Source organism: Pseudopodoces humilis, chromosome 1 (assembly GCF_049639895.1).
Source record: "Pseudopodoces humilis isolate 2021_Gansu_Grassland_sample_001 chromosome 1, ASM4963989v1, whole genome shotgun sequence".
Classification (NCBI taxonomy): domain Eukaryota; kingdom Metazoa; phylum Chordata; class Aves; order Passeriformes; family Paridae; genus Pseudopodoces; species Pseudopodoces humilis.
Window position 1 is genome coordinate 126483352 of NC_142200.1, and position 26548 is coordinate 126509899.

General features: G+C 39.3%; 1 protein-coding gene across 8 annotated transcripts in view; it reads left to right on the forward strand.

Moving 5' to 3' along the window:
- The window catches only part of ICA1 (islet cell autoantigen 1), a 71512-nt gene extending 48342 nt beyond the window's left edge, over positions 1 to 23170 (forward strand). For 3 of the 8 annotated variants that reach the window (XM_088060195.1, XM_088060173.1, XM_088060208.1), the window contains 8 exons: positions 891 to 985; positions 2984 to 3033; positions 6508 to 6570; positions 6687 to 6728; positions 9141 to 9173; positions 10470 to 10745; positions 15495 to 15590; positions 17296 to 18220. In XM_088060195.1, coding sequence (XP_087916321.1) covers positions 891 to 985; positions 2984 to 3033; positions 6508 to 6570; positions 6687 to 6728; positions 9141 to 9173; positions 10470 to 10745; positions 15495 to 15590; positions 17296 to 17417 — 777 coding nt within the window. In that variant the 3' untranslated portion in view covers positions 17418 to 18220. Of the gene's footprint in view, positions 1 to 890; positions 986 to 2983; positions 3034 to 6507; positions 6571 to 6686; positions 6729 to 9140; positions 9174 to 10469; positions 10746 to 15494; positions 15591 to 17295; positions 18221 to 22942 lie in introns of those variants that run through there. The other 5 variants (XM_088060186.1, XM_088060179.1, XM_088060200.1 and 2 more) reach the window with 5 other exon arrangements.
- The last annotated feature ends 3378 nt before the right edge of the window (positions 23171 to 26548 follow it).

Sequence of the window (26548 nt, forward strand, 5' to 3'; positions counted from 1 at the left end):
GAAATTTTTTTCACCTTCACAGTGAAACCATTTCATAGTGATAGAAATACTTACATTTTTAACATCTGCTTTACTTAATTACTGTGTTCTTTTATTTAATTTTTTTAATCAGAATTTCTAATGAATGCATGAGAGTGACAACCATTACTGTATTTATCACTTAAAAGTCAGTCTGTAATGCTTGTGTTGGCTTGTGCTCATCTCCAAATTTTGGTTATAAAAATGCTGACCATGAAACTGCATGTCATTATCTTGGAGCCTTTCAGAGTTCAGAGGGACAGTAGGGTTTCATAATACCACACCCGGCCTTTATCAAACCATCATCCAACATTTTAAACCTTGTTTTCATATTCAGGATACAAGCAGGATCATTCCACTACCACTGCAGTTGCCAAGTTTGTGTGAATAATTGTGTAGGGGAAAAAAAGAGAATAAATAAGAAAAGAAGCAGTATATGATGAACAAACAGATGTAAAGAACTCATTTTTCTCATCTTAAAAAAGGGAAAATAAGGAGGAAAAAAGAAAGCAAATCCCCAAAACAGCAACGAAACATGCCATCTGTGCCTGTTTTGTACGTGGCATAGATAGATTTACTTAGAAATATTGGAAATATTTACCTAGAAATAATTGTTTAGAAATATTAGAAACAGAACATGAGTTTAGAAGTTGCCATGTGTTACCTTCTTATATAAAGTGTGACTCAATTTGAATGAGTATCTTCTAACACTTTTAATTCTGCTTGTTTGAGTCAGATATAGTTTTGATGTAGTGTAAAACCATTTTTGCTTGATTTCTGTTGGTTCTATAAGCAGGTTTGGTCTCAAATGACACACTTCCCTGATTCTAATTGGTTTTCTTCTTTACATTTATATTATGGTTATGATCTAGAGCTTGCAAGATCCTGTGAATAAACTAACAGAAAAAGCAGAAAAGGACGACCAGCAGATTGGGAGCACCAATTCAGCAGAAGATCAGCAGAGTCAGTAAGTCACATGTCCTGTATATCAAAATAATAAGTATTTTGTCTATAATCTGCTTCCTGGTTGCTAGAGACAGTAGAGATACAGAGACAGCTAGTCTAATTCTACTGGTTAACTCAATACAAAGATTCCTGAAATCTTGTAATGTGTAAATCTTAAAGGCTAATAAACTTTATTGTGAAATTAAGAGCTTTAAAAAGGCCCATAAAACCCTTATGTGTTTTTCATCTTTCCTAGTTGTCTTTTTATTTCTTTTCAGCTTTTGCTTCATTTTTTTCTTTATTAAAAGAAATGGTAAACAGCTATACATAGGAGAAGATATATGAGCATTGTATTTCTCCTTTCAGCAGCATCTCCTTTCACCTGGAAAAAGGATATAGATTACTGATTGCTCCGAGCAGCAATTAGTTTTTGTAATGTATACAGCATCAGTTAGTAATCCAATGAAGCAGTAGGTACTTAGTATAAAGTACATCTAAGTGAGCTGATGCTGTCAAGTTTTGAGTTACCTGTAGCTCTGAGCAGAGAAAGACTTATGAATGGACTGCTATGGGGAGAGGAGAACAGGAGAAAGAGATGCGATCCCTTCCCTACCTGACCGTCAGGATTTGGTTGCCAGGAGATACAATGTTGATATAATCCTGCTGCCACCTGTTGTTTTGACTGTCCCTGCTTAAATGAAGCACCCAACAAAGGATCAGTTGTCAAAAAGCAGAGAACAGCTTGACTGATTAGTGGATTTTGCTTAGCTGTTTGTAATAATTTTTAAGGAGTTCAGGTTTTCAGTCATTTTTCCGGTTCAGATTCAGAACCACTTACCTTTACCACTTTATAAATTGGTCAGATTTGTTGCTGTTGATATTAGAAAGGACTTGACCAAGTACTATTTGGTAGGTGGTTGTCTCCACAGCACTTACTTCCATCTGTTGCCTCTCATGTGACAGTAATAGAGTTTAATAAATAGCTCTCTCCTCAGTGTTGAATATAAAGTTCTAGGATGAATGTGTGATTTATGCAAGATGTGTGCGTTGGCACCTACCAGGAAATGCATCAGATGCCATGTCATGGTTGTACTTCTGTTTATTTATGGTTTATCCTTGTCCTTGTCTGGCATAAAAGTGAGGGAAAAAATATGTCACCCTTTTGCTGCCTAAAACCATAAACAAACATCTAAGATTCGAGAAGAATTACACAAAACAAAGCTTTTTAAATCCTCATGAACTTTCCATTCACAGTAAACATTCATTATACTAGAATTTGAATCTAATTTTCCTCTACCACAGGCCTACCCCCAAGAGCTGGGGAGGTGTCTTTTTCTGTCCCATCACTAGAGGATAGGAGGAATGTGCCCACACAGTCCTTTCCACCACCAGCCCTGTGGCTGCTTCAGTCCCTACTCCTTGGATGGCTTTACACAAAGTAATAGCAGTTTGAAGCTATGTGTTCTTCATTGAAGAGATCACCTTTGTATAAGAATTGCATGTAAACTACACCTTTTTTTTTACCCTGTTGAGAGATTTTTTTTCATCAACGCTGCTATATCTGTTATTTTAGAAATCTGCTGATGTGGGGCAAAACTGTCCTGACTCTTGATTTTTAATTAGTTGCTGTTAAAAAGAGAGGCACAAAGTGGTTGGTTCCATTCTTGGGGAGAAGAAGGGGAAGGGGGCTGGGGAACAGTTGTAGCTTCTTCATGATAGCTGGAAAGACCAAATGTGGAAATGCAGAATACACAATACTTTTCAGTAGAGATTAAGTCAGACTAATAATGGAAGCTGATAGGATTTGCTAGTTCAATCTAATTTTCATTTCTAACAGACCTGCCAGTGAAACAATAAAAGGTAACAACCGACCAGCAAATGCAAGAGTCCATCTGTTATTACTGTTTATTTGTTAATTATATGAATCTGTAATGATTTGACCAAAAAGATGGAAATGTATTTTTATTTTAGAGCCTTATAATTATTTTTCCAATTTTTTTTCTTATTCTTTCAAATTAAGGTTGATTTCATTAGATGAGGAGAGCCATACCAAGGAATCAAACTATTCAGGTATTTTATTTCATGTTATCATAACTCCATAAGTGCTGTAACACTTGGATTTTTTTGTGTGGTTTGGTTTATTTCCTGTATTAGCGTCACCCAACAAATCCCTACAAGTGCATAAAACCAAAGCCCAGGAGAATCTGTTAATCTCTTACATGTTACATCCCACTGCATTTCATTCAGTCCTTCTCAGACAGCTCAAATATCTTATGTTCCAAAGCCTAATTCTTATATGGGGCATGTACCCTTCAAGAAAGGGATCTGCAGGTTAGTAGGTGAGACAGGAAGTGTGCCACTTAGCTCACTAGTTTGTTCCAGTCATTAAACTATAGTCTGTGAAAAACTTGATGAATTCCGTGGAACTTCTGCCCAAAAGCCAGGCAAGATCATACTTAGCTGCTGCCAATGACCTTATGTGTTGTTATTACCCAGTGACACAGCCGGGCTCCAGTTGGAAGCGCACTGAGAAAGAAAGGAGGGAATAGATAGCAGTGACAGAAAGGGAAATTCTGAGTACATACTAAGAATCAAGTGCTTGCAGTGAGGGTGGTGAAGTGCTGTAAAAAGTGGAATCGTCATCCATGCAATTCTTCAAGATGCTCTAACTTTTTCTAATTAATGGTTAAATAATAAATGGTTTAATAAAAAATGGAGAATAATCTTAATATATTTTTTCCTTCATGAAGGTACTTAAAAGGTACTACATGAAAGTCAAGACTATTCTCACATCTTTATTTCAGTGGGTTAATCATATTGATGTCTTGAACTCATCATCTCATCTTTATTTTTGAAGTTTTTGTTTCCATTCCACTTTACAAAATCCCTTTTCAAATATGAAAGTCATAGCTGGGCAAAAGATTTCTGATATTGTTCTCACCTGTCATGTTTCTAGAAGTTAAACTCACATTCCTGTTTCTGTATCCAAGAACATCCCATTTTGCTGCAACATCAAGTTTGAAGCTCGTAACTGAATGCATTATCTACCAAGACTCAGTTCCTTTTAGTCATAGCTTTCCAGGATTCATTTGTCCTTTCTACAGGACAGCTTATATTCCTTAATCCTGGAGATGTAACTTACAGCTATTAAATTCTCCCAGCTCTGACTACAGAAACCAAATGAGTGAACTGACTGACCACCTCTAATAGTCTGTTAGTTGTTTGCACAATTTTTTTCAAGAGTGATTTTGTGTTTACTTCCAGATGACTGCTAAAGCCATTGACTAGCAATGGATAAAACAGTGAGTCTTGCAGATCTAAACTAGAAACACTTCTGCTTTGCAATTATTTCTCCTAACAACGTGTTTTTGACATCTGTTAGTTATCACATTCCTAATCCATTCAGTATGTTTGTTATAGATGTTACGCAGTGCTAACTTTTTAGCTGGAAAGCTGTGCAGTGCAAAGTGAAGTTGTTTCTAAACAAATATCTTTGCTGAAAAAAGCTCAAAGTTTTATCAAAGAATTAAATTAGCTGGTTTTTTTCAACTAGGTCTGCTTTCCATAAAATAAACATTAAATTATTAGAGAAGCATTTATTATGCTCACATTCTTTTGCTGGATGCCATACTGAGTGGCATTCCATTAATCTTTTAACTGCGGGTAATGGTGATCTACCAGCCCATGGTAACATAGTTATTTGAGTCACTCTGTTTAATTATGGTTGTTTGGGTGTTTTTTTGTAATAAAGACACTATATTAGGACTTTCCCGGTGTTTTGAAGTTTCACCTATTTTGCAATTAATTAGATATATCTTTGACAAGATACTTTAATATATATGGGTATAAAATCTGACTTACATTTTTCTAGCAGATGTTTTCTAGAATTTCAGTTACTTACAGGCTGTAAAATATTTCACCATAGTATAAATACTTAGTTCTGTCTCTTTCTTCATCACCCCTAAAAGGAACTGAAGTGTTTTGAAATATTTCTAACTGGTCTTTAAATTTTTCCATCTTCATACACCATCAGGTCTGTGCCATTGCTAAGGGTTTTTTTCTTAAATTACCCTGTTTATTCTAAAGTCATGCAGATACAGTGCTTCTAGTGAGAGAGCTATGTTGCTTCTTAGTTTTTCTCACCAACTACTTCTACTTCATAACTTCCATTTTTTTATCATTTGCTCTGCATTTTCCTTTACCATACTACAAATGCCTTTAAGATTGGCTCCATCATGTTTACCACTCGACCAAGGCAGGCTTTGGGCAACAGTTCTACCTTTTTCACTACAGAACTGTGGCCATCCGTATCCCACCTGTCATGAACATCTCTTTCTGATTTTTTTTAACCCTCTGCCAGACAGTTTAAGAGTTGGGATTTTCCCCTTTAGCTTTGTGCATTGTGCTTTTATAAAAGCATCAAGTATATTTGTTCATGTGTGTTTATCCCTCTCCTGTCTATATCTATAAAGAGTATAATCAGATGTGCTCATGGGTTCATGAACAGCTGATTCACGTGCTAGGAGCACATTTCTGTCCTAGCAAAGCCTTATGAAGATAATGATGCAAACAGCAAGCTGTTCTGTTTCATGTAGTTCTGAACACACCTTGAAGATTCTCTTGGGAGAGATTGGCAATTCTCTTAAAAGGGTTTGGGATTCAGTTTTTATTTCACAATAAAATTCTGTTCACACAATAGAATTCTATTTCACTTTTCCAGCCTCTTGTGTGAGGCTCAGAGCAGATGGGCCTTCCAGGTCTGGCAATACTGTGCAGACTAAGTTGTCTAGTAGCTAGACTTCCTCAGCAGTTAATAAGGGAGAAAAAGGCATATTCAGCAGTAACTCATCCCTCATGTTTTGCTATATGTCTTAGATGGGGTTAATCACCTGAGGGAGGTACCTTTCTCTTCACTGATAAAGAGCATCTAGATGATTGTTTTGACTCCATGTCTCATCTAAGAAGCTTGCTGAGAATTTAAGCTGTGTTTTGTCACCTCTAACAGCCTATATCTCTCAGCTCTACAATTGACTCCCTGTTGGTCTTAGTCCATTTTTTTCCCTGCAGAAGAGATGCTGTTACTTGCATCCTGACTTGGGGTACCTTGGATGATGACTCTTCCTCCCTGTTCCCAGAGTTTGTCTCATGAGGAAGAACATATTGTAAGGAAGGCAGTTCAGAGAGTGACAAGGTTCCGGCACTTTTTGTGCTTTCCTGGCCTAAGTATGAGCTTCTAAAATAAATTTCTCTGCTTCTGGAGGACTGATTGTTGCAGTTGCCTTAGTTAGGTGTGCTCAGCCTGGAGAGGGTCGTGTAGTAGCCAGGGACTCAAGATCTCCCTCAGATTGTTACTCAGAAATTTGCCTCACTTTGAAATGCATGTACCTTGGACCTTCCATTCATTGTGACCAGGCTGATCTTAAACATGACTCATTCAAAACATGAATCCCAACAACCATTGCATGTTGATCTTATAGTGGCGTTGTTTATAAGCATGGTCTCCTGCCAAGTGCAATTTGACATGTTTATGGATCTCAATTACAGCTGATGATGGCAAGGATGTCATCTCCACGTTACAAGGACATTGTAACCACAAGCAGAACTCAGGTGAAAACACTTAAGAAAACTATCTTTACATGTTTACATACTGATTGTCAATGTACTGCAGATCTTGCTTTGTGGCTTTTACTATTTCTTTATTTGTTCTTTTTTTTCTTTTTTAGGTGCTATAGATGAGTTATTAGACCTGCAACCTGAAGAAATTGGTATGATATGACTGTGCATGTCTGTTTCATTTGCTTTTCAATCATAATAGCCAAGTGTACTTTTAATTTTAGATCTTAATTTCTGTCAAAGTCTGAAAGGTGGAACGAAATTTTGCAGCTGTATTTAAATAGCTGCAGTATTGAAATAGTTTTAAAGGAAACTCAGCAGAGGCACTATTCCTGATGTTACAATATGAAGTAAACCTTACTGGGGATAAAATGTTTATACCAGGTAATTCAAGATTAGGTAGACTGGATTATATACTATTTGTGCAACTGAAATAGGTTCCATTGTAAACCTTACACCTCCTATAACATTTCACAAATTTTTCATTTTGTTTTTTTAGTTGTTGTGCTACAGCTCTTGGCAATACACTAGTAACCACAAGACTTTGTGTTAAAAATGTACATATCAGAAACAAATAATGTAGTTTTCTTAAAATCATGTAAGCACTGGTGTTCTTTCAGACAGAAAGTTAATTGAATCCACTGTGCTGTCCTTACACTTCTGTGAGATCCCTGACAGCCCAAGGGGAAGTGCTGTTTTACCAGATAACATATGAAATATCTGGGTTAAAGTTTTTTAAGTTTTCATAAGAAGTCAGTGTTGTCTATAATTTTTCAATTGCTTTTCACTCATATCTCAGAAGAATGAGTAAAAAAACTTCAGCAACCAAAACAATTGTGGCAACTCAAATGAAGCAAAGAAAAAAAAATCCCTTTCTGTGGTTTAATCAAACTGAGAGCATTTTGGTATTTAAAACACTGCCTTCATGGTAGGTAAGGACATTTGCAAATACCTTGACTTTGGATTTGCCATGGGCAGTGTCTTACACTGGGGGGAAATTATCTATGTGGGGAATCACCCATGAAGGCAGGCACCAGGAAAGTTCCTCAGCTGTCTGCAGAAGCAGCCCTAATCTGCTGAATAGATAAGGTAAAAATGACTTATTTTCTGTGGTTAATAAAAAAGATCAGTGCATGTCTGATAGTGGCATTTTTTTCTTCTGGTTTTCTTTCTCAGTTTCATTCCTTGTTGGGCCTTCCTAGTGGAGAGGCAGATAATACATGCAATTATTGCTCATACAAGCTTAGCTGTGTCACTTAGAACACTTTTTTCGTTACTTAAACAGTTGAATTAATACAAAAACTGCTGTGGGGGTGTCTGCATCGGTTAAGGATGGCTACAGCACTGCTAAAATATCAGCAATTTGCCCAAATTTTACACATTAGCTAGCTTTAGCCTTATGAATATTGTACTATTTTAAGTGAAGCAGTATAGGTAGAGGTTATACTTTCATGTGTGTTTCAGAAGGAAGTCTGTATTTATCATGTGTTGCCAATCATGTACTGTTGTAAATATTTTTAGTTTCTCTTCCCTTTTTTTTTAATAGCAGCAAAATGAGGTATGTTTACAAAGGAATTGTGAGCATTGCTACAGGCTTGTTCAAACAAGTACAAAAAGAATATAGTCAGATTGTTCTTTTAGTGTTTTATTGGAAGGTTTGGATTTTTTTCATAGGCATTTATAAGGTTGGGGCAGCATGTGCAGACAGAAGGAAGGATTTTGACTGAAAATGGGCAGTAAAAACAGAAACAGGAAAAGAAATAATAGAAGATTTATGGGTAAAGTGAGAAAGTCCCTATCATTCTAGAAATCTAGCAGAGATACCACAAGAGTAATATCTCGGTAAGCAAGACTGGTTTCTAGATAACCTTTATTGCAAACAAGAGTAAAACTTGGTGCTGCTGCCTACTCAGGGCAGCCTTAGCCTGAACACACCCTGTCCTGCCCTGCCACGGGTGCACAGTCCCCACAGGAAGACCTGGAAGATTTCTGAGCCATAAAATGTATCACTCCTCAGATTTCTGGTGGTCATACACCCTGCAGCAAAACCTGACTGCTCTTCACATGTAAAACTTTATAGTTGTACTTGCTCCTAAAATCAAGATGTGGCTCCCCAGATGAAGCAGAGCTTGGCTCTGAGCTGTGCTGCTGCATTTGTTCCGTTCAGGGCATTTGTGGTTACATGTGGTGTTGGTGCTGTGTCGTAGCAGATCTGCTACAAATGCTGCTCCCTTTGCATCTGCCCCTGCAAGTTCATGAAGGGGCTTCCTGAGAGCAGCTTGGAGGTGGTGGTGCCCCACAGAGCTCAGAGCTCTTAAGGGCCTTTGAAATAGCAGGTGTGTTTCCCCTATGGGAGGATTTACCCCCTTGTCTTACCTGCTGAAAAACTTCGGGGAATTGGAGGTACTTGGACAATGTTAATATTCTTTGCTCTTCATCTAAAGATGGCAAAAGAGCCTGAATATTCATAAAAACAAATTGTTTCCTGTGGTATTTTAGTTATAGTCTAGGGGGAACATCAGGAGAATTGATGTGTTTCTAATGTTTCTATTTCTGATTTTTAGGCCCTGTCAGGGAGTACAGAGGTATACCAAAATGTGAGTTAGAAAGGAGTTGAATCTCACAGCTGACTTAAGTAATGAATAAAATAATTTTGTGTGTTGGTTTATTTGTTTCTTAGTACGTAGGTGTGTGTGCTGACGCATGAGCCTATTTTAAAACACAGTATTATGCTTTTTTCCTCCTATGACTCAACTTCTGCCGTTTCATTATAAATTATTACAGCTGTTACCAGGAAACTTTTGTGAGAAGGCTGTTGAGTTTCAGTTAATATGGCCTGTTGCAAATACTTGCTACTGTCAATCTTTTATCCCAGCCCAAAAGGGTTAAAAGCGTTTTTTAAGTTGAATACAAATTGGAGAGTTCAGCTGATCTACCCAAACTTTGGAAAACTGAAGTTGCTTCTGTGCCTTACCACAAGATTGAGGCAAGCATAATTAAGATGAACTGATCTGGGCTTCAGGAATGTAACATTATCAGCCTTGTTAACCACCATTTTTGTGATCTGCAGACTTCCACAGTGGAACTCCAGATGCTTCCAAGTAAAATAACACTTGGGGGTTCTTGATAGTTCTTTAACTCTCAAAATATTTTGAAAAAGGATAATGATCCTGGTTCCCAGTTTCATGTGTTATATATAACTATTTAACATTTCTAAAATAGGAAAAAAATGTTTTTAAGGAGCAGTGACTCAAGTAATCTATGAGCTTCTTCTGCTGCAGTTCTGGTGCTGAAAAATTAGTACAGGGAATCAGAAGGAAAGAGAGCCCCAATTATTTCTCAGCAGCTTATGAGAAGGAAAAAAATACTACAGCACTGATCAGTGTAGAAATCTCACTCTGTGTGATAGACTAACCTTTTTTATGGGAAAATACCGCAATAATTCAAGAATTGATCAGAAGGTCATGAGGACGATCTTAAATCCCCAAGTCTTTTTTTTTTTTTTTTTTTAGTTTATAATTGGGGTTTTTTTGAGACTTTCATAAAATGTTTCAAGAAGCAACATAAGAGTAGGATTTTCCAGTGATTCAAATATTAGACTCTGTAATGATTTGGTTATGTTTAATAGATTTTTAAGCATACTTGTAGTATTTTTAATGAGAAGCGAGTCTTAACAGCAGTGAGGTTATCTAAGATAATGAAGGAATTATTTGTTGCATAAGGTATAAACCCAGATGTCCAAAAGAATTGAGTATAAAAAGAAAACAAATATTCATGCAAAAATATTCCATCTCACTTAACATTCCTAGCCTAAATTGGCTATGTTTTTAAAAGTTCCTTCTTTACTTTGTCTAAAAAAATTTATTTCTCTTGACTCTCTTGTTCTGAGACAGCTTCAAAGGAAAAGTTTGTGAGATCCTTGGAGCCAGAACCTGGTGATAAGGATGACATGGTATTACTAAATGAGATCCTCAACGCCTCCTCTTTGGATGAAGGGGAATTTAGCAAAGAGTGGACAGCTGTTTTTGGACAGGCTGCTGATCTCACCATGCACTCATCAGCTAGAGATGGGGAGAACACTTCATCATCTGCAGTACCAGCACCATCAGGCTACTTGCCCTCACAGCTGCTAGACCAAAACATGAATGACTTGCAGTCATCTTTACACGGTGAGAGCTCATCTTGTTCTGTCAGTATGTTTGGGTTAGAGTTTAGAGTATGGTTTTCTGGTATGTAAAAGTGTGGTGAAAGTTTATATTGTGCCCTGGCTGCAGAAATTGTGCTTGGAGAAAAAAAGACATGAGTAACTTACTTGTTTTTCTAGCCCTTCTCATTCAGTGTTTGAATGAAATACCCAAAACTTAAAGTCAGGGTTACTGCCTTGAATGTTTTCATTGAATTTCTTGAAATGTTCTATAGAACTTTGAGATCTTTTTTTGTCCTGAAACAGAAAATATGTTTGAGTGGGTTTTACTGATGAAATCACAACTGCTGTCTCTGTTAAGGGGCCAAGGAACCAAAAATGATTACTGTATTTTGTCTGGGGATACTATTTTTAAACCATGTAGTGAAAATCAGTTGCATTCTCTTTTTTTTTCCCCACCCCCTCAAGCAACCTATACCATCGCATGTAGGGATATGGGTCAGGCAGAATGGGTTGTCTCAGCAGCCATATAGGTAGATTTCTCTTGCAGGCTTGTTACTGATGCAACTCTTTCTCTCCTCTTTATTCTGTGCAGTTAATTCTCTTGGCTTTTCCAAGCTACTGCTGGGGAAAAGAGGGGAACTAGGCCAGAGCTTTCCTGCTGCTGCTTTGGCCTTGGGGAAAGCCTTGGGTCCTCCTTGCTGGGTCTTCTGTAAGGCTTTGCAAGCTGGAGAGGACCTTGCCTTTCTGGGCTCTGTCCCAAGTCATTTAAATCTCACCTGGGGAGGAGCAATATAGGAAAGAGTAGCAAGCTGATCCTATCCTGGAGACTATTTCTTGGAACCCCTGCAACTGGACGAGTCATACATGATGTAAAATAACCTGTGACATTTTGGCAGGAATAAGAAAGTCATATTTACTTTAGAACTAATACAGTTGCTAACAGCACCCCTGGAGCAAGACACCTCGGTTCATTGGCTTCAGAACTTAGATGAAAAGTGGGAGAATGACATTTGTAATGATGCACAGGTTTAGATGTATTTTTTCATAAGGTACACGATTTTTAAGCAAATTACTAAAAATAGCAACAGAAATATTATGAGATTGATTTTTTTTTCCACAACTTTACATATTTTTAAATATATTTTACATTCCCGTGTAATTTCCATTCTTAAATGCAAATGTGTTTTTAAAGGAAAAGTATTTTTTAGGTATAAATAACAGGCAGAGTTGTGCATCCTTTCTGAGGTTGCTGTTAGCTTTCATTTGCACTGGCATTGGGTGCAGTGCTAGAGACTTCAGGATCAGAATTCAGTAATGTTGCATTCAAGGAATACTAGAAATGGAAAATCCTTTCCAGTCAATATGGTATGCTAAAACCTTTTTGAATAAAAAAGAATAAAAGGTAAAATATGTGCATGTTTTCAAATTGATTTCCAAGGTTTTGGCAGAAGATTGTGGTAATTGATGTACTGGCATTTGAAAAGTCAGGGGTAATCAGCTGAATGATTGTGTCTGAAACTAATCTTTCTAAGTGTTCTGTTTTTTGTTTTATCTTTCTAAATATTTCCAAATTTTTTGTTTCTTGTTTTTTAACAGAAGATGAAATTTGGTCCATTTTATATCCTGTAAAAATTCAGCTTTAATCTTAAACTACATTTTATTTCACTTCACAACATTTCTTTTAGAATTTGACCTTATCATTAGATATAGAAAGAGAAACCTTTGTTGTTGTTGTTTTTTTAAATAGTAACTGGAGATAAGCATATCCAGACATACAAGTTGTAAATATTAGAATATATGAATTATATTTTTACTGGGGACTTGTGATACATGTCCTGCAGGTTTTTTTTCCCCTGTTAGGATTGCTTAATAATTTTTCAATGTGAGGTGCTACACTGTAGCCTCAATGTTGCATACTTCCTGTGTGAATTTGGCCTTAAGATCATAAAGATTCTTAAAACTCACATGCTTAACTTTAAGCACATTAACTTTTCTATTAACTTCAGTGGGATTACTTACTTATTTTATGTTAAGCATGCTCATAAATCTTTGGGGCTTTGTTTTCTCTCTGCCTCAGATCTTAATCTGTAAAACAGGCACAATGCTATGCAGGTTATAAACTGTTATAGTCAGGAATTCCCAGCTCAGAGTTTTCTCTAGCTGTATTTATAGGCAGGATCCAGCACAATGGGACTCTGAATTGCTATGGGACTACCAGGTGCTGGCTTAAAATACATATAAATGTGTGCATGCATGTGTGTATAATAGAAACAAAGCATGCTCCCAATGTATCTTTTCGATTCTCCTCCAGACACAGCTCTGTAGTTCAGTTACCTTTCTACTTTTTCAGAGGGAGCATTGGTTTTCTCTTTTCATGATGTTTATGGCCTCATTTACTTATTCATACCACTGAGGATCCTCTTCATCTTCCCTACATGTGCATATATTCTAGTTAGTAAGAAAATGCACAGATTACCATTATCATTTATAAATTTAATCATTGCAACGTTGGTGAAGATGCTTGCTGAACAGCAAGCTGTTTTGTTTCCTTGCTGTCTTGGCAATAACCTTTTGGTCTGGTCACGTAACAAAGTCATCCTGTGAAACAGGCAAACCAAAACAGGCTTAGGGCCAACAACAGCTTTCAAACTGATAGGCTGCGGTTTGGTTTTGAAAGGCAAAGTTGTTCTCTGTAGCTCACAAAAAATACAAGTAAAGAAAGTATTTAATAAAAATTCTGTGTCAGTCTTTCCCAGTACCTTCATAGACCAGTAATTTCATTATGAAAGCATCACATATTTTCTGGAGTGTATATGGTTGGATTTTTTGTTGCTATTGTTAGTTTGTTCTTGTTTTCTGAGTGGCTCTTGAGCTACCTGCAGTTCATTAAATGACAGCCAGGCCACAGCATCTTTCACGCATGTGCTGCCTACCAGGCCTTAGTCCAGGGATTCAAAAAGAGGGAGGGCTCCAAAGGAGTTCACTGGTCTGAAGTGTTTTGCTTGCTGCCCTGCCAAGCACTTCAGTGTAAAGGGACATCAGTGATATCGCAGGGAGCCCCAGTTCCTGATCTTTCTGAAGTCACTGGGACTTGCACAGAAAGTTTCTGGCAGAGCTCCCATTCATTTCTATCAGATTAGGATTTAGCCCTCTTTGTTTAAGCAGCTGAATTTACCTGTTGTCATTCATTGCCATATCAAACACTTTCTCACAATGCATGTCCAAGCACACAAAAGCATTGCGGTCTACTGTAGTTGTGTATAATGTCCTCTGCCATTCTTGTTTGTAACACAAGCCGAGAAAATGCCTGGGGAAGTATGTCATTCTGAAGGGGTAATGCCATGCTTTCCATTATTTGTCATTCAGATTTGCCTATTTGAAAGATTAAACTCTAAAGCCTCACTTTCAGAGGGCACAGGCTGGCTCACAAGCCTTTATGACCTTTGTCTAGAGCAAATACATGTGAGCACTCCACATCCAGATTTTGAAGAAGTTTTTGGTTAGTTTCCTTAAAGATACAGAGGATGTTTGTGGCTTTAAATTTCCTTCCCAATTCATGTGATTTTACAGAAAAACTCTCCTTGCCTCTTTATAACACAGCTTGTGCCTTAGACCTTTTATAGGCAAGGTAAGATCAGAGAGTGATGAGAATAATCTACTGAGAGAGGCAGGGTTGATGTTATTGATGTGGTTGTTGCATTACATGTCAGGATGCTGGGTGCCAATATCTGACAGGGCTCCCAGAACAGCAGAAAGTAAGGGAAGGAAGGACAAAAAGAGTTAAAAAGGATGTGAAAGCATGAACTTGTAGAAAAAAGAAACTGAATAAGGAAATGGTAACTGAGTGCATAGATGAGCATACTGTTTGTGATACTGCCAAATTAGATGGATAATTGACCAGGCCAGACTTAAAGGATATATTAATTAAATTTGAAATACTGTCTCCAGTCCTCTAAATATAATAAAGGACATACATTTAAATATCTTAAGCAAGGGACAAAAAATACTTCGTTTTTTTCCTAATGTGTTTCTGTAGTATACTACCCCTAGTTCATTTTGCCAGCCTGTTCATCTGGCCTCATTAACTGTATTTATCATTACTCTTTTGTGGATATAGAATATGCATGTAAGAACAAAAAATTATTTCACTTTTTCCTGCATAGTTGCTCTGTTCTCTCAAATAAAGAGCAAAAATAAATACTCCATTAAAATGTAGTTTGAAATTAACTTGAAGTAATTAATCTTGAATTTAATTCTTCAGTGTTTTGCAATGAATTATCTTTTTTTCCACAATTACTACAAAGCTAACTAAAAAAATCTAGGGTCTCTAAATAAGGTTTTGTCTGGAACAATGAATGAAATGAAAGTCTTTGGACTTGGAAAAAATGTTTATTATATGTGGTATTCCCACCCAAATGTGAGTGATTCTTTTCCCTACAGCTCTGCTTGACTTGATTACTGAAATGACCTTTCTGTGAATGAGTATTAACTGTGATTCAATCAGAGAAACAAAAATCTTTTCTAGCCAGATGAAAGGTTTGAAAAGAGTATAGTTGCCTGAATCTGGAAATCATGAAAGTGATCTGCAGATACCTCTTGTAAAGGGTGCTGTTCCTATGCAGGTCTGACTGCTGACTTTGTGTATACAAGGACAAATATGAATGGCCATAAACGTAATACTCTGCTCTTCTGTCTGATGCTGCCAGACACTGGGGTGCTTGAGTTAACAGAGTAATCCTCATGCTAATGCTGCTGTATTACTGAATTTTAGGATGGGCAGCCAGCAGTGTGAGCCCACCGTCAATACCACAGCCAGCACAGAAACCACACAGCCTGAATGTGAACGATGACAAGACACCTGTGAAAGGTGATAGTCATGTATTTTTTTCAGTTACTTGGCTTTTCCTTTTTAACTCTTGTATCTTGTGTAACGTCTCATGTCCTCTCTGTTACTGTGGTAAGAAAACCTATTTTTGTAGTAGCTACAGCTCAATCTTGTGCTCCCTGCTTACTCTGTTTCACCTTGATTAGGTGTATGGTATGTGTGTATGTGTATTTTTGGTAGGCTTAGTGCTAATAGCATGTCAAAAGAGTAATTTATTGTATAACAAAGGAGTGGAAGCTACAGTTTCTTTTACCTTCTTTAATTTTGAGTCACACAGACTAGTATCTGCATGCACTTCGAGCTAAACAATGTTTTTAAGCTCTAAAATTTAGCATTGTGGCTAAAATACAGGCTGTTGATAAGGCAGAAGAGCCCTAATTGCAATTTTTTTTTAAAATATACATGATATCAGTAATCATCTGTTTAAAATGTAATTTAGTTGTTGCAACTGAGCTGAGAGTGCATAGTCCTACCATATACTGAGACAAAGGCCTGCTGATTTTTGACTAGGATTTTCTGGATAAGTGAACCAGAATTATGTTGAATTCCATTGCCAGTTTGTAGCCAATTCTGTGCATTCACATTTGATAATACAGAAGAAAGGAGTGATGTGTACTCCTTCCCCTGAGATTTTTTGAGCTCAGCAGAAAACACAAAAAGAGGGTTAAGGTGTTTTGGAAACTGGAAAATCAGTGTGATTACGCAGCCACAGGACTGGCACCAGCAAAAGGAATGGCTTCCAACTATTTGGAACCTGTAGTTCTGGAAGTGGCAGGTACCAAGAGGAGTGTCATACCTGGCAGAGCCTATTTTGTCTGTAAATTCTTTGTGTTGCAAAGAAAGCTTTCATGTGCCATTATTTCTCTGAGAGAAGAGCATATCTTATTTCACAGTCACTGCAATACATGTTGGGCATAGGGCCACAAAAACAAAGCAAGTGGAGATGTATCTTCTTCATGGCAGCCAGGTTGTTCCTGCTTTAACATGAACATCTGCCCCGTTGAAATGAAAGTGGGCAGGAGACCACTGTGAAATACATATATGAATGTGGACCCAGAGGTGCAGTAGTCCAGTTGCTATTGGATATATTCCCTATTCACATTTTGTGTATATCCATCAGAATTATACTAGAAGCTGTACTGGGGACTGCTTATCAAATACAACTCCTCTCTTTCTCTCTCCAGCCAATGCCTTCCCATTAAAACTTCATTCCAGATGAGTAATGACCTTGTTTGTTGCATGCAGGGGAGACTGAACAGTCACATGAATTGGATTTAGGCAAAGGAATTTAGTCCTGTAGGAGAGGTTGAAAGTAAAATTTGCCTTCACTTTCCTTTTGCTTGTTTGCAGGAATGCAGGGGCACACTCAAATGCCTTTCATAAAACAAAGCTAGACAGTGAGATTGTTTCTATTTCTAGTTGAAGGGTTCCTGTACTTATCATGACAGGAGCCATATAAAGCAGACATGTAAAACACTCATTTTCCTAAAGTTCTATATTCTGACAAAGATAGTGTTTTAATATGTAATCACCCATTCTGATTTTCTTGTCAGAAATGTCCTTGGTAATAAATTAAACAATAGCATGGCATTTGTTTGACCTCAGTCAAACATTCAGTCAGTTTTGTTTTAAAACAGCTGACAAGTCTGTGCATTTCTTTTTTCTTTTTTTTTTTTTCTTTTTCCAGAATCTACAAAGAATCCTAAAGACTTGACTGCTTGGTTCAGTCTGTTTGCTGACCTTGACCCATTATCCAATCCTGATGCTGTTGGGAAAACTGATAAAGAACATGAATTGCTTAATGCATGAGTCAGCTGCTTCTGGTAACTCATATTCTTCCCTTCATCAACACTATTTTGGAGTTTAAAAAAAACTAAATGAAAATTAGTATGCTGTTGTGAAATTATAATGTGCCATGATAATAAAACTAAAGGGAATGAATCCCCTTTTCTATAGGTACAGTTATTTGCTCTTGTTTTGTATAAAGAGTTCGCATTTATTTTCTATGTGGACTTACAAAAATGAGGTTAAGAATTAGGGCAGATTTCTTGCCAAATTAGATTGTCTGCTGCAACACTGTCTTTGCCTGGGGTGATGTGGAGCTAACACCGGAGTGAAATACAAATTGGAAACCTATTTTTTTATAATGTTTCTTGAGTAAACTAAAAAAAAAATCATGTAACTGAAGAGGCTGCATGAGTCAAACATCTATCATGTATATAGTATATCTGCTACTGCTATGTTAAGATGTCAACTAAATTTGTTTTGTTAGTACTCACAGTTGAAAAACCTGTGCTGGAGCTAATTATTGAAGAAGTAAATTTGGGTCTGTGCAGCCATCGAAATTGTGCCCTTTCCAATCTAACTTCTTTGACAAACTGTACTACATAAAGAGAAGTCATGCCCAGGAGGCTTTTTTTTCTGAGTTTTTTCTCCATTGTACCAACAGAATTTGCACCTGTTTGCAGAAGTTTCTTGGAACTGACGCTTTACCATGCCTTCAATCCATCTCTGTTTCTGTTCTGAGAATTTTTCATCCAGTTTATTTCTGAAGCATGTGTTATTTTAAGCTTGTTGTGACATTAACTCTTTAATAAAATGATTTTGACAAAAACCACAACTTTATTCCCACTGGAATGCTGTTGTGCTGTTGAATTGATACATAAAAAGTATCTGAAGATAAAGATGACCAATTTGTAGACAGTACTGAACCCTTTGTTTCTGAATAGTACTCCAGTAGGAAACGCTGTGAGAAAATTTAAATTCAATGTGGTGTCCTTTCACTTCCCTGCAAAAGAAGGGGGAAAGGATCACAGACGGTTGGAAATGGCCTCCAAGACTATCGAGTCCAACTTGGGAACAAAGTTCCCCTGCTCTCAATGCCATGTCTGGTTGTCTTTTGAACACTTCAAGGCATGGTGATTCCACCACCTTCCTGGGCAGCCCATTCCAATGCCTGACCACCCCTTCAGTGGAGAAATTCTTCCAGATATCCAACCTGGAGATCCCCTGCTGCAGCCTGAGGATGTGGCAGTAGCCAGTTAAGAGCACAAGCCCTATGTACTTACAATTTATTATATTCAGCCTTTTTTAATTTGCTTGATTTTCCTTTTACTTTAAGTTGGTGAAGTGTTTCACAGCCAGCTATCTGTACACTCAGTTAATCCCTGCTTCATGGTCTAATAGGTAACTAACTACCTGAAAATACCTGTAAAAATATACAAATTCACTGAATTGGCCAACTTCTTGAGTGCAACAGAACATTGTTGGATGTGTGCACTGAGCAGCAGTAATGGGCATTTGGTGCCTCCCATCTAAAAAGCCACATGCTAGCAGTGGATGTGAGGTTGGACTGACCAGAGTTAATTGGGATCAACCCTCAGCAAGCTTTTAACACCCCTGTTCCAACCATCATGTTCATTATCCCATCCCCTAACCAGGAAGTGTCAAAGTACTTCGAAAGTTGTTGCCAGAGAAGTCCTTCAGATGCTTAGCAGCAGATTTTCATGTCTAGTGGGAAAAGATGTTCTGATCTTCTCTTTGCACAGCTGGGGCTCTGAGGTGTGTAAGACCTGGAATTTGGTAAAGCTTGGTTCTTTCCACAGCACTTGCTACTCTTCAGTACTCGGCAGCTCCTTGCTCTTTGCCTTTTCTGCACTCTGTAACTTACTTGAGCACTAAGAGGGGGCTGAATTCACAACTTTGGGCTGCAATTCTGGCAGCAAATAAGACATCTACAAAGGGGGTTAACTGGGAAATACCTAACATGTACATTGGGGTGCATTTACACTTAGGAGGGCTAGTTTGTACTCATAACACAGACTGTTTGCCCAAAATCCTATTCATCCCAAGCTGTAATTATCTGCAATGCCAAAAATGTTAGTGTCAGGCACTCAAGGGAGAGCCAGGCTGCTCTTCAGCCCTGCTGGGTTACCACAGAGTCATTAAACAGATTCTTGCATCTTTAAGCAAGTCTGTGGTTGCTAAATTTGCTGTGGATTACATTTGTCTGGATAGTTTCTAAAACACTTGTGGACAGTCTACTCCAGCATTTTGTAGCAGCTGAAGCAGTTAGGTGAAAAGCAGAGAAGAGACTGTATTGAGTTCAAAACAGCCAATTAACTGTTCTTTAAGGCTCAAAAATATGTTCTTTAGGTCACAAGATTCTAGATTCTTCCAGAGATCTTCCACAGATTCTTCCTGGATTTTAAAAAAAGCCAAAACAATCAAAACAAGGCACAAAAAACCAAACACCTGTCTTGACTGGGACAATTAAGAGCATTGCAGAGGTTCAACTAATGATGTTCTAAATCCTTATCCTGTTTTTAGGGAGGAAAGGATCATCCCTTTCACGCAAGGCAAACCACAGGTGCAGGGTTTTTTCTTTTCCCTCCTCCTCACACAAACTGCAGTACCAAGTAGTTCATATTAAGCACTGATTTCTTGTAATACGTAAATTTTGAAATTACTTAAGCTTTGAATCATTTGCAATGCAATTTTTTTCACACTTTCAAATGAAAAAAAAACCAACAAAAAACAAGCCAGAGGTATTTAAAATGTAATTGATTTTGCTTAGAGAAAAGTAATATAAATCCCCACATATAATGCATTATCATCATAAAGATTTATTGAAGTTGAAAACCAGAGCAGGAAAGCTACCATCCTGCAAATAGACATTATTGATACAAAGACTTACAAACACCTACTAACTGCTAAAGAAGTGTCTGGCATGTGCTTGTCAGCAGCCTGGGCTGTGGAGTCACTCCCAGGCCAGTGCCACTGAGAGGATTGTCTGTGCTGTGCTTTCAGGCTTGGGACAACAGGGCAGTTCATCATCCTGGTAAAATTACAGACTGATTTTCTACACACAGTGTTCATCTTGATTTAACATACTTCATTCCAGTTGCATATTCTGTTTCAGTAGTGGATTGTTTTAAAATAAAAACAGCTGCAGAACCCCTATGGCAGATGACAATAGTAGCAATTGATTAACTGTCTTTGTTGTGAAGTTTATTAAATTTGATGTAATTGATTCTGATGATTCGAGGTTTTTACAAATCTCAGAGCAGCTGCTTCAGAGGAATTGGACTGTGGGCCTTGGCAATTGAACAGCTCATAGAGAAAACTAACAAGTAACTTTTTGTAAAGTAACTTCTGGCCTTCTGAAATGACCATGATTTATTTCAACGGAGTAGAATAGGACTTACCTTGTTCCTTTCTGGTGTTTCCATACCCAACATTGCATGGGCATGACACTACTTTGAAGCAGGACCACTTGCCCACAAGAGCCACCTGCTGTCCCCAAACATCCTTTTAAATTCCCTTCAAACATTAGGGGCTGCACATGCTAGGAAAAAGTGGGACTACGTGAGCAACAAGGTAATCAGCAAGCAGCTTTGCCTCAAGTGGAAATACAGGAAATGTCATTGCCTACAAGCCCTGACAGGATCTGAGCCTCAAAAGGCTCAGCGGAGTAGGAGGTTGATGTGAGGACACAGCACCCAGGTGCTGGCATCATGCTGCCTTTTCTTGGGGCCTCTATCTGCATATCTGCTATCTGCATCCTTCCATCACATCCCACTGTGAGTGCCAGGGGATGCTGGGTGAGCAGCGCCAGGGATGAGTGGTAGGTGTACTGCCCAGTTTTGCTGTTGAGGGTATGTGGGATCAAGCAGCCCCAGAGCACAGGAAGGGCAGCTGGAAGATCCTGTCTTCTCTCAGTGCAGTTCTCAAAGGTGATCAGATGTCAGAGCAGCAGCAAGAATGAACATGGTATAGGTACAGCTGCCAGTATTGGGTCCCTCCTCACTTCTTCAAGCTTCCTTCCAAACACTTATTGCAAATCCCCCTCTAGTTAGCCTACTTTTACAACTTCTGCTCCTTGTAAATGCCTTGTTTTTAAACAAGGCACCATATGGGGGAGGCAGGAAGCAGAGCAACCACCAGGCTTGCCAACAACCAAGCAGCAGAGGGCTTAGCCTCAGCTGAGCAGCAGAAATGCTGAGATGGTCTGGCACTTTACTGGCCAACCAAGCACCACAGAGCTGCTGGGGGTGCCATCCTCCTTGAGCATGTGCTCAGCCCAGTACAGTGCACACACACAGGGCACACACACAGGGCACCATGGCCAAACAGGCCCTGCAGCTCCAGCAGGTCTGGCCTTGGGTAACCAGCCAGCTTCCCAGCACCAAGGTGGACAGGCCTTGCAGGCAACCAGACCATTACCTGGCTATTCATTAACAGTGCTCTCCCAAGCATAAAATTGGCTTTTCCCCTCACTGAATAATTACAAACCAGTATAGCCCCTCCTTTAAGTGAGACAAGGTACTTGCCAGCACAGCAGCTCTCCCTGCCAGAGTGGATCAAGGAGGGCCACAGACCCAGTCGGACAGGGCTGGAGCAGCTGTCCTTTCAAGAAAGGCTGAGAGCTGGGGTTGTTCAGCCTGGGATCCAGAAGTCTCTGGGGGAGACTTTACTGTGGGGCTTTCTTTTCAATATATACAGATTGTAAGAAAGACTGAGACAGACTTTATCAGGGCCTAAGGATAAGAGGCACGTTTTTAGCTGAGAGTGTTAGTTTGCACATCAGAAAGAATTGTTTTGTCATGAGACATTGGAACAGGAAAGTGACAGATGCCCCAGCCCTGGGAATATTCAAGGTCTGGTTCAATGGGACTGTGAAAAACCTCATCTCATAAAAAATGTCCATGGCAGAGGGGTTGGACTAGAAGACCTTTAGAGATCTCTGCCAATTCAAACCATTCTTTAAGTCCATGACAAGTGTGGAGGCCGCTGTTTGCCAGACAGCAGTGTTCAGTTCCCAGCAGCTGCATCAACTACCAACTCTGTTCTACCATAGCAAAAGCTTGATGAGCCCAGCCTTGTAATTAATCCTTAGTGGGTTTAAAGTTTTGGCTGCTTGCAAAAAACTACAAAATTTAAATTGAGAGAAGTATGCTGCAGCTTGGAGGTGGAAGCCTGGCTGACACTATGTGCCAGCTATTTTCACTGCTTGCTATTGGAATCCTTTTTGGGATAGGGAATATCAAAAAAAATATGAGGAAAAAAAGTAGATAAGCAGTTTTAGGAGAGAGCAGACCTACCTAAGCTGTTAAAAGAAGTTACAGCCAGTCTTCTCTTTAAAGTCTTTCATCTATCCCAGAAACTTACTCTACAGGGTGTTTCTTTTATTTTGGATTTCCACAGCTACAATGGCAGTAGGAAAGGCCCCAGGATAGAAGCCATATGCTTGCTTCATCAACAGGCTGGAGCAAGGTAAAAAACAATTTTAAAAGTGCTACACAATTAAATCATCCAAACCTGTCTCCATCTAGGTGGGTGGATAACAGCTGGCTGCAGGAAACAAGCATGCTGAATGTACCAGGAGCAGGATGCGACAAAGAAAAAGCCCAAACTCCTATTATTCCAAGTACAATCCTCAGAATAAACCCCTGACATAAAATACAGAAATTGAAATAATGAGCCAATTTTCTGTTACAACTGCTTATTTTTCTGGACTGTTTCGGCAGCCTCTGTGGTACTCCCATGATCATCCCTGCCTTGAACTTGAGTACCAGAGCTTCAGAACACCAGAGCTTGACAGCAAAGAGAAGTCCTCATTGTGGCAGGTGAGAGCTTGACTTTCAGAAAGATTTTTAGAAGGTAACACAGAGAGTGAGACAAGCCCTGAGGGGACTTTTCTGGTCTGTGGTTCAGCTGGGTCTTGGGCTGATCCAGCCTTTTCTGCAAGGTTTTCCCCACATTTGGACTCGGCAGCCAAGGTTGCAAGAGCCAGAGGCACAGGAGCAATTCAAGGCTCTTCCTCCAAAATGCCAGTCTGTGCTCTGAAGTCACAGAAGCCTGCCCAGGGCCTGGGGCTGTAAGATCCCAAACCTATCTACACATGGGCCACCACTGTCCCAGCAGGTCATTTCCAGCTGGAAAAGAGCCTGCAATGGTACTGATCTGGCTGAAACCTTGCCACCCTCCCCCCACTACCCCCCAAAAAAAAAAAAAATAGAAAACATGTCTGAGGCAGCAGAGGCCACAGAGGTGTGTGAGGCTGCGCAGTGGGGAGATGCCAGCAGCACTACTACAGCCCTCAGGCAACACCATGATCACCTCTACTTGTCACCAAACCACAGCCAAGCTCACGTGCAAGCTGCTCACAGCCATTGCTGCTCTTCATGTAGGGAAATGATTACAAGATGCCTTACTTGAACAAAATCTTCCTTTTGTTAGTTCTTAACCTTCCCTTCCCCTCCAGCACTGAGCACTTTGCAGCTTTTGCTTTCATTTTTAAGGGAAGTGACCCGTGTCTCCTTGGAGGCAGCTTGGTTTCACCAGCCTTTGCAATGTTCATAAGTTACTAGTGCTGTGCTTCAAAGCCTGGCTAGACCTCAGAGTGTGCAGGTCCATCTCACTGCTTGCAGTTTAAGCCATGGGAGTGGTGCCAAAACAAAGTATAAAAGGAAATATGATTAAAAAGAAAACAGGCTTTCAGGAAGGCTGCACTGACATTGCTTTACAGCCCCTCTCTTGCCCCCAGCCATTTTATCAGCCCATCCTGTTAGCAGATATTAAATTCAATTGAAAAACACTAAAAATCCATAATGATCATTTTCCTACTTGAGATTTGGAGAAGGCTGGAGCTGTCTGTCCTGGAGTGGTTTTTAATGAACAGTGCAGCTTGTCTATAAGTGGTTTTGGTTCCCTCTCTGTTCCCCATAAACATGTGAAGTGTTTAATGCAGGGCTTAACTGAGGTTGAGGTATATCATGTTGTTTTCTTTTATGGTTGTTATCCAAGTGAAAAAATGAAAGTGTTTCAAGATACAAGAAAATGCTTTTACGGCCTCAAAATAAGTCCTGCTGTGCAGCAGCACCAATACAAACCAAGTTCCCTTCTGCAAGGTCCAACTGCCAAAGTGAAACAAGTGCCTTTCTTCAGGGAAGATTAATCCAATATATACACCATCAGCAACCTCAGAATCTCTATCAAGGTGCTTAAGTTTCTGCGCCAGGGCCTATAAGAAAAAAAACGCCAAACACCTGACTCATGACAGCATCAAGTAGCTTGGGGGCAGTCTTGCTGTGACTCAGGTAATGATGTTCCTGTCCCCAGTGTAAACCACCACGGTGCTGCCGGAACTCGCAACAGTTGCAGGAGTCCAGGTTTACAGGTTTTTTCCTCTGGTTTGCGATGAGGAGGTAACATCTCCCAGTCATCAGAGATGGTGGAAATGAGACTCCCATGCGGGAGGGGCCAGCAGAGCCTGTAGGTACCATGGTAGGAAATGGAAACTTCCACGAAGTTTGGTGAAGGCTGAGAGATGGACAACAGCTCCTGCTCTGGCACACCTGCACCCACAGGACAGAGCCAGTGCCACAAAGCCCCTGGGCCAGACCGAAGTACCAGTTTGTTGTCCAGTCTGGAGGTACGTTTTGTCACTTACTGAATGAATACCAAGTCATGATACAGAGCATCACTCACAGCCTTTCAGACAGGATGCAACCAAAGGGACATATTGCAATCTCAGATGGCCTGATTTAGAGAACAAATGACATTTATCCAGGCTAATACTCCTCTGGAGTATTAAGGCATCTGCTGTGTTCCTAACCCAAGGAACATCCTGTATGCATCAATACAGACATACAAGGTCACTCTACAAATCAAGGACCTGTGCTGCCTTTGCTTTCCAATTGTTTAGAAAGTGCAAGACCGACTGCTCCCATCTTCATCACTCCCCTACCTCCAAAGGTTTAGTGTTCTCCTGCAGAAGAGGAAAACCAGAAAATTCTCCCTAGAAGAGAAGAGATTTCTTAGGTACTCTATTCAGAAAGTGTTTAAACTATCTCCTTGGAATTCTCCAGTAGAACCAAAACCAGATCCACCATTGTACCCAAACTCATTTCAGGAACAAGAGCCGCTGAATGAAGTGACAATCTTTAAAATACATTTACATGCCCCATCTAAAATATAACCAATGCAGTGAGAGTATGTAGCATGGTACCATCTCTGTACTGTCACAGAGATGGAAAGCTACATCTGAAGCTTCCTGCATTTTCAACAACTGAAATAAAAATGAATGATTCTCAGCATTCTCAGGATGTACAATGAATTAGAATCCAAAGGAATCACAAAAGCAGATTTAAGCGGTTCTCTCCCCCCACTTCCCATTTCCTAATAACAGTATTTAGTTTGCAAAGGTGACACCCTTTTTAAATCTTTCATGAGTTCTTACTTCCCTATGTAATAAGCCCAAGGCTAGTCCAACCTTATGGAAAGGGAGGTTGTTACCCTCTGAGAAACCTCTGTATCCCAGAGATACGGCACAACTAGAAATTCGTATCCAAATAAAACTCAGAAAGGAAGTAATTGCATCACCCAACCTTTTGACACCAAACTTTAACAGGAAGCCTAGTTTCTTTCAGCTTTCTCCTCCTTGGAGAAAGGATCTCTGTCCATAAAAATCTCAAGAGCACTCAGATATCACCTGCAGAAAGCAGGTGGACACCTGGTTTTAATTAACATGACTTATGCCTGGCAGTCTGGGATTTAGATGATGCTATTTGCTTACTACTTATTTGGAGAAATAAAAGTTAAAAACAAAGGTACAAGAAGTAGATTACCATGGCTATTACTATTGCCCTAGCAAACCCTATTTTCAACCAGCAGCTGCGCAAATCCCTGCAAACTTTAACCACACACTTCACTGTGCACATACACAAGAATCTCACACACACACACACACCCCCTTACTTTTCTACAGGCACAATTATTAGCCTCATTGTGCTTTGTTATGAAGCTCAATCTAATTCAACAGGGGGAAGAGATTACATGACCTTCTCTTCTCCTAGGCTTCCAGGCTACAGATCAAGGCAGCCTAAAAATTTCCCATGAGAACTTCTTACAACCTGAGATAAAATTTCAACTATTCT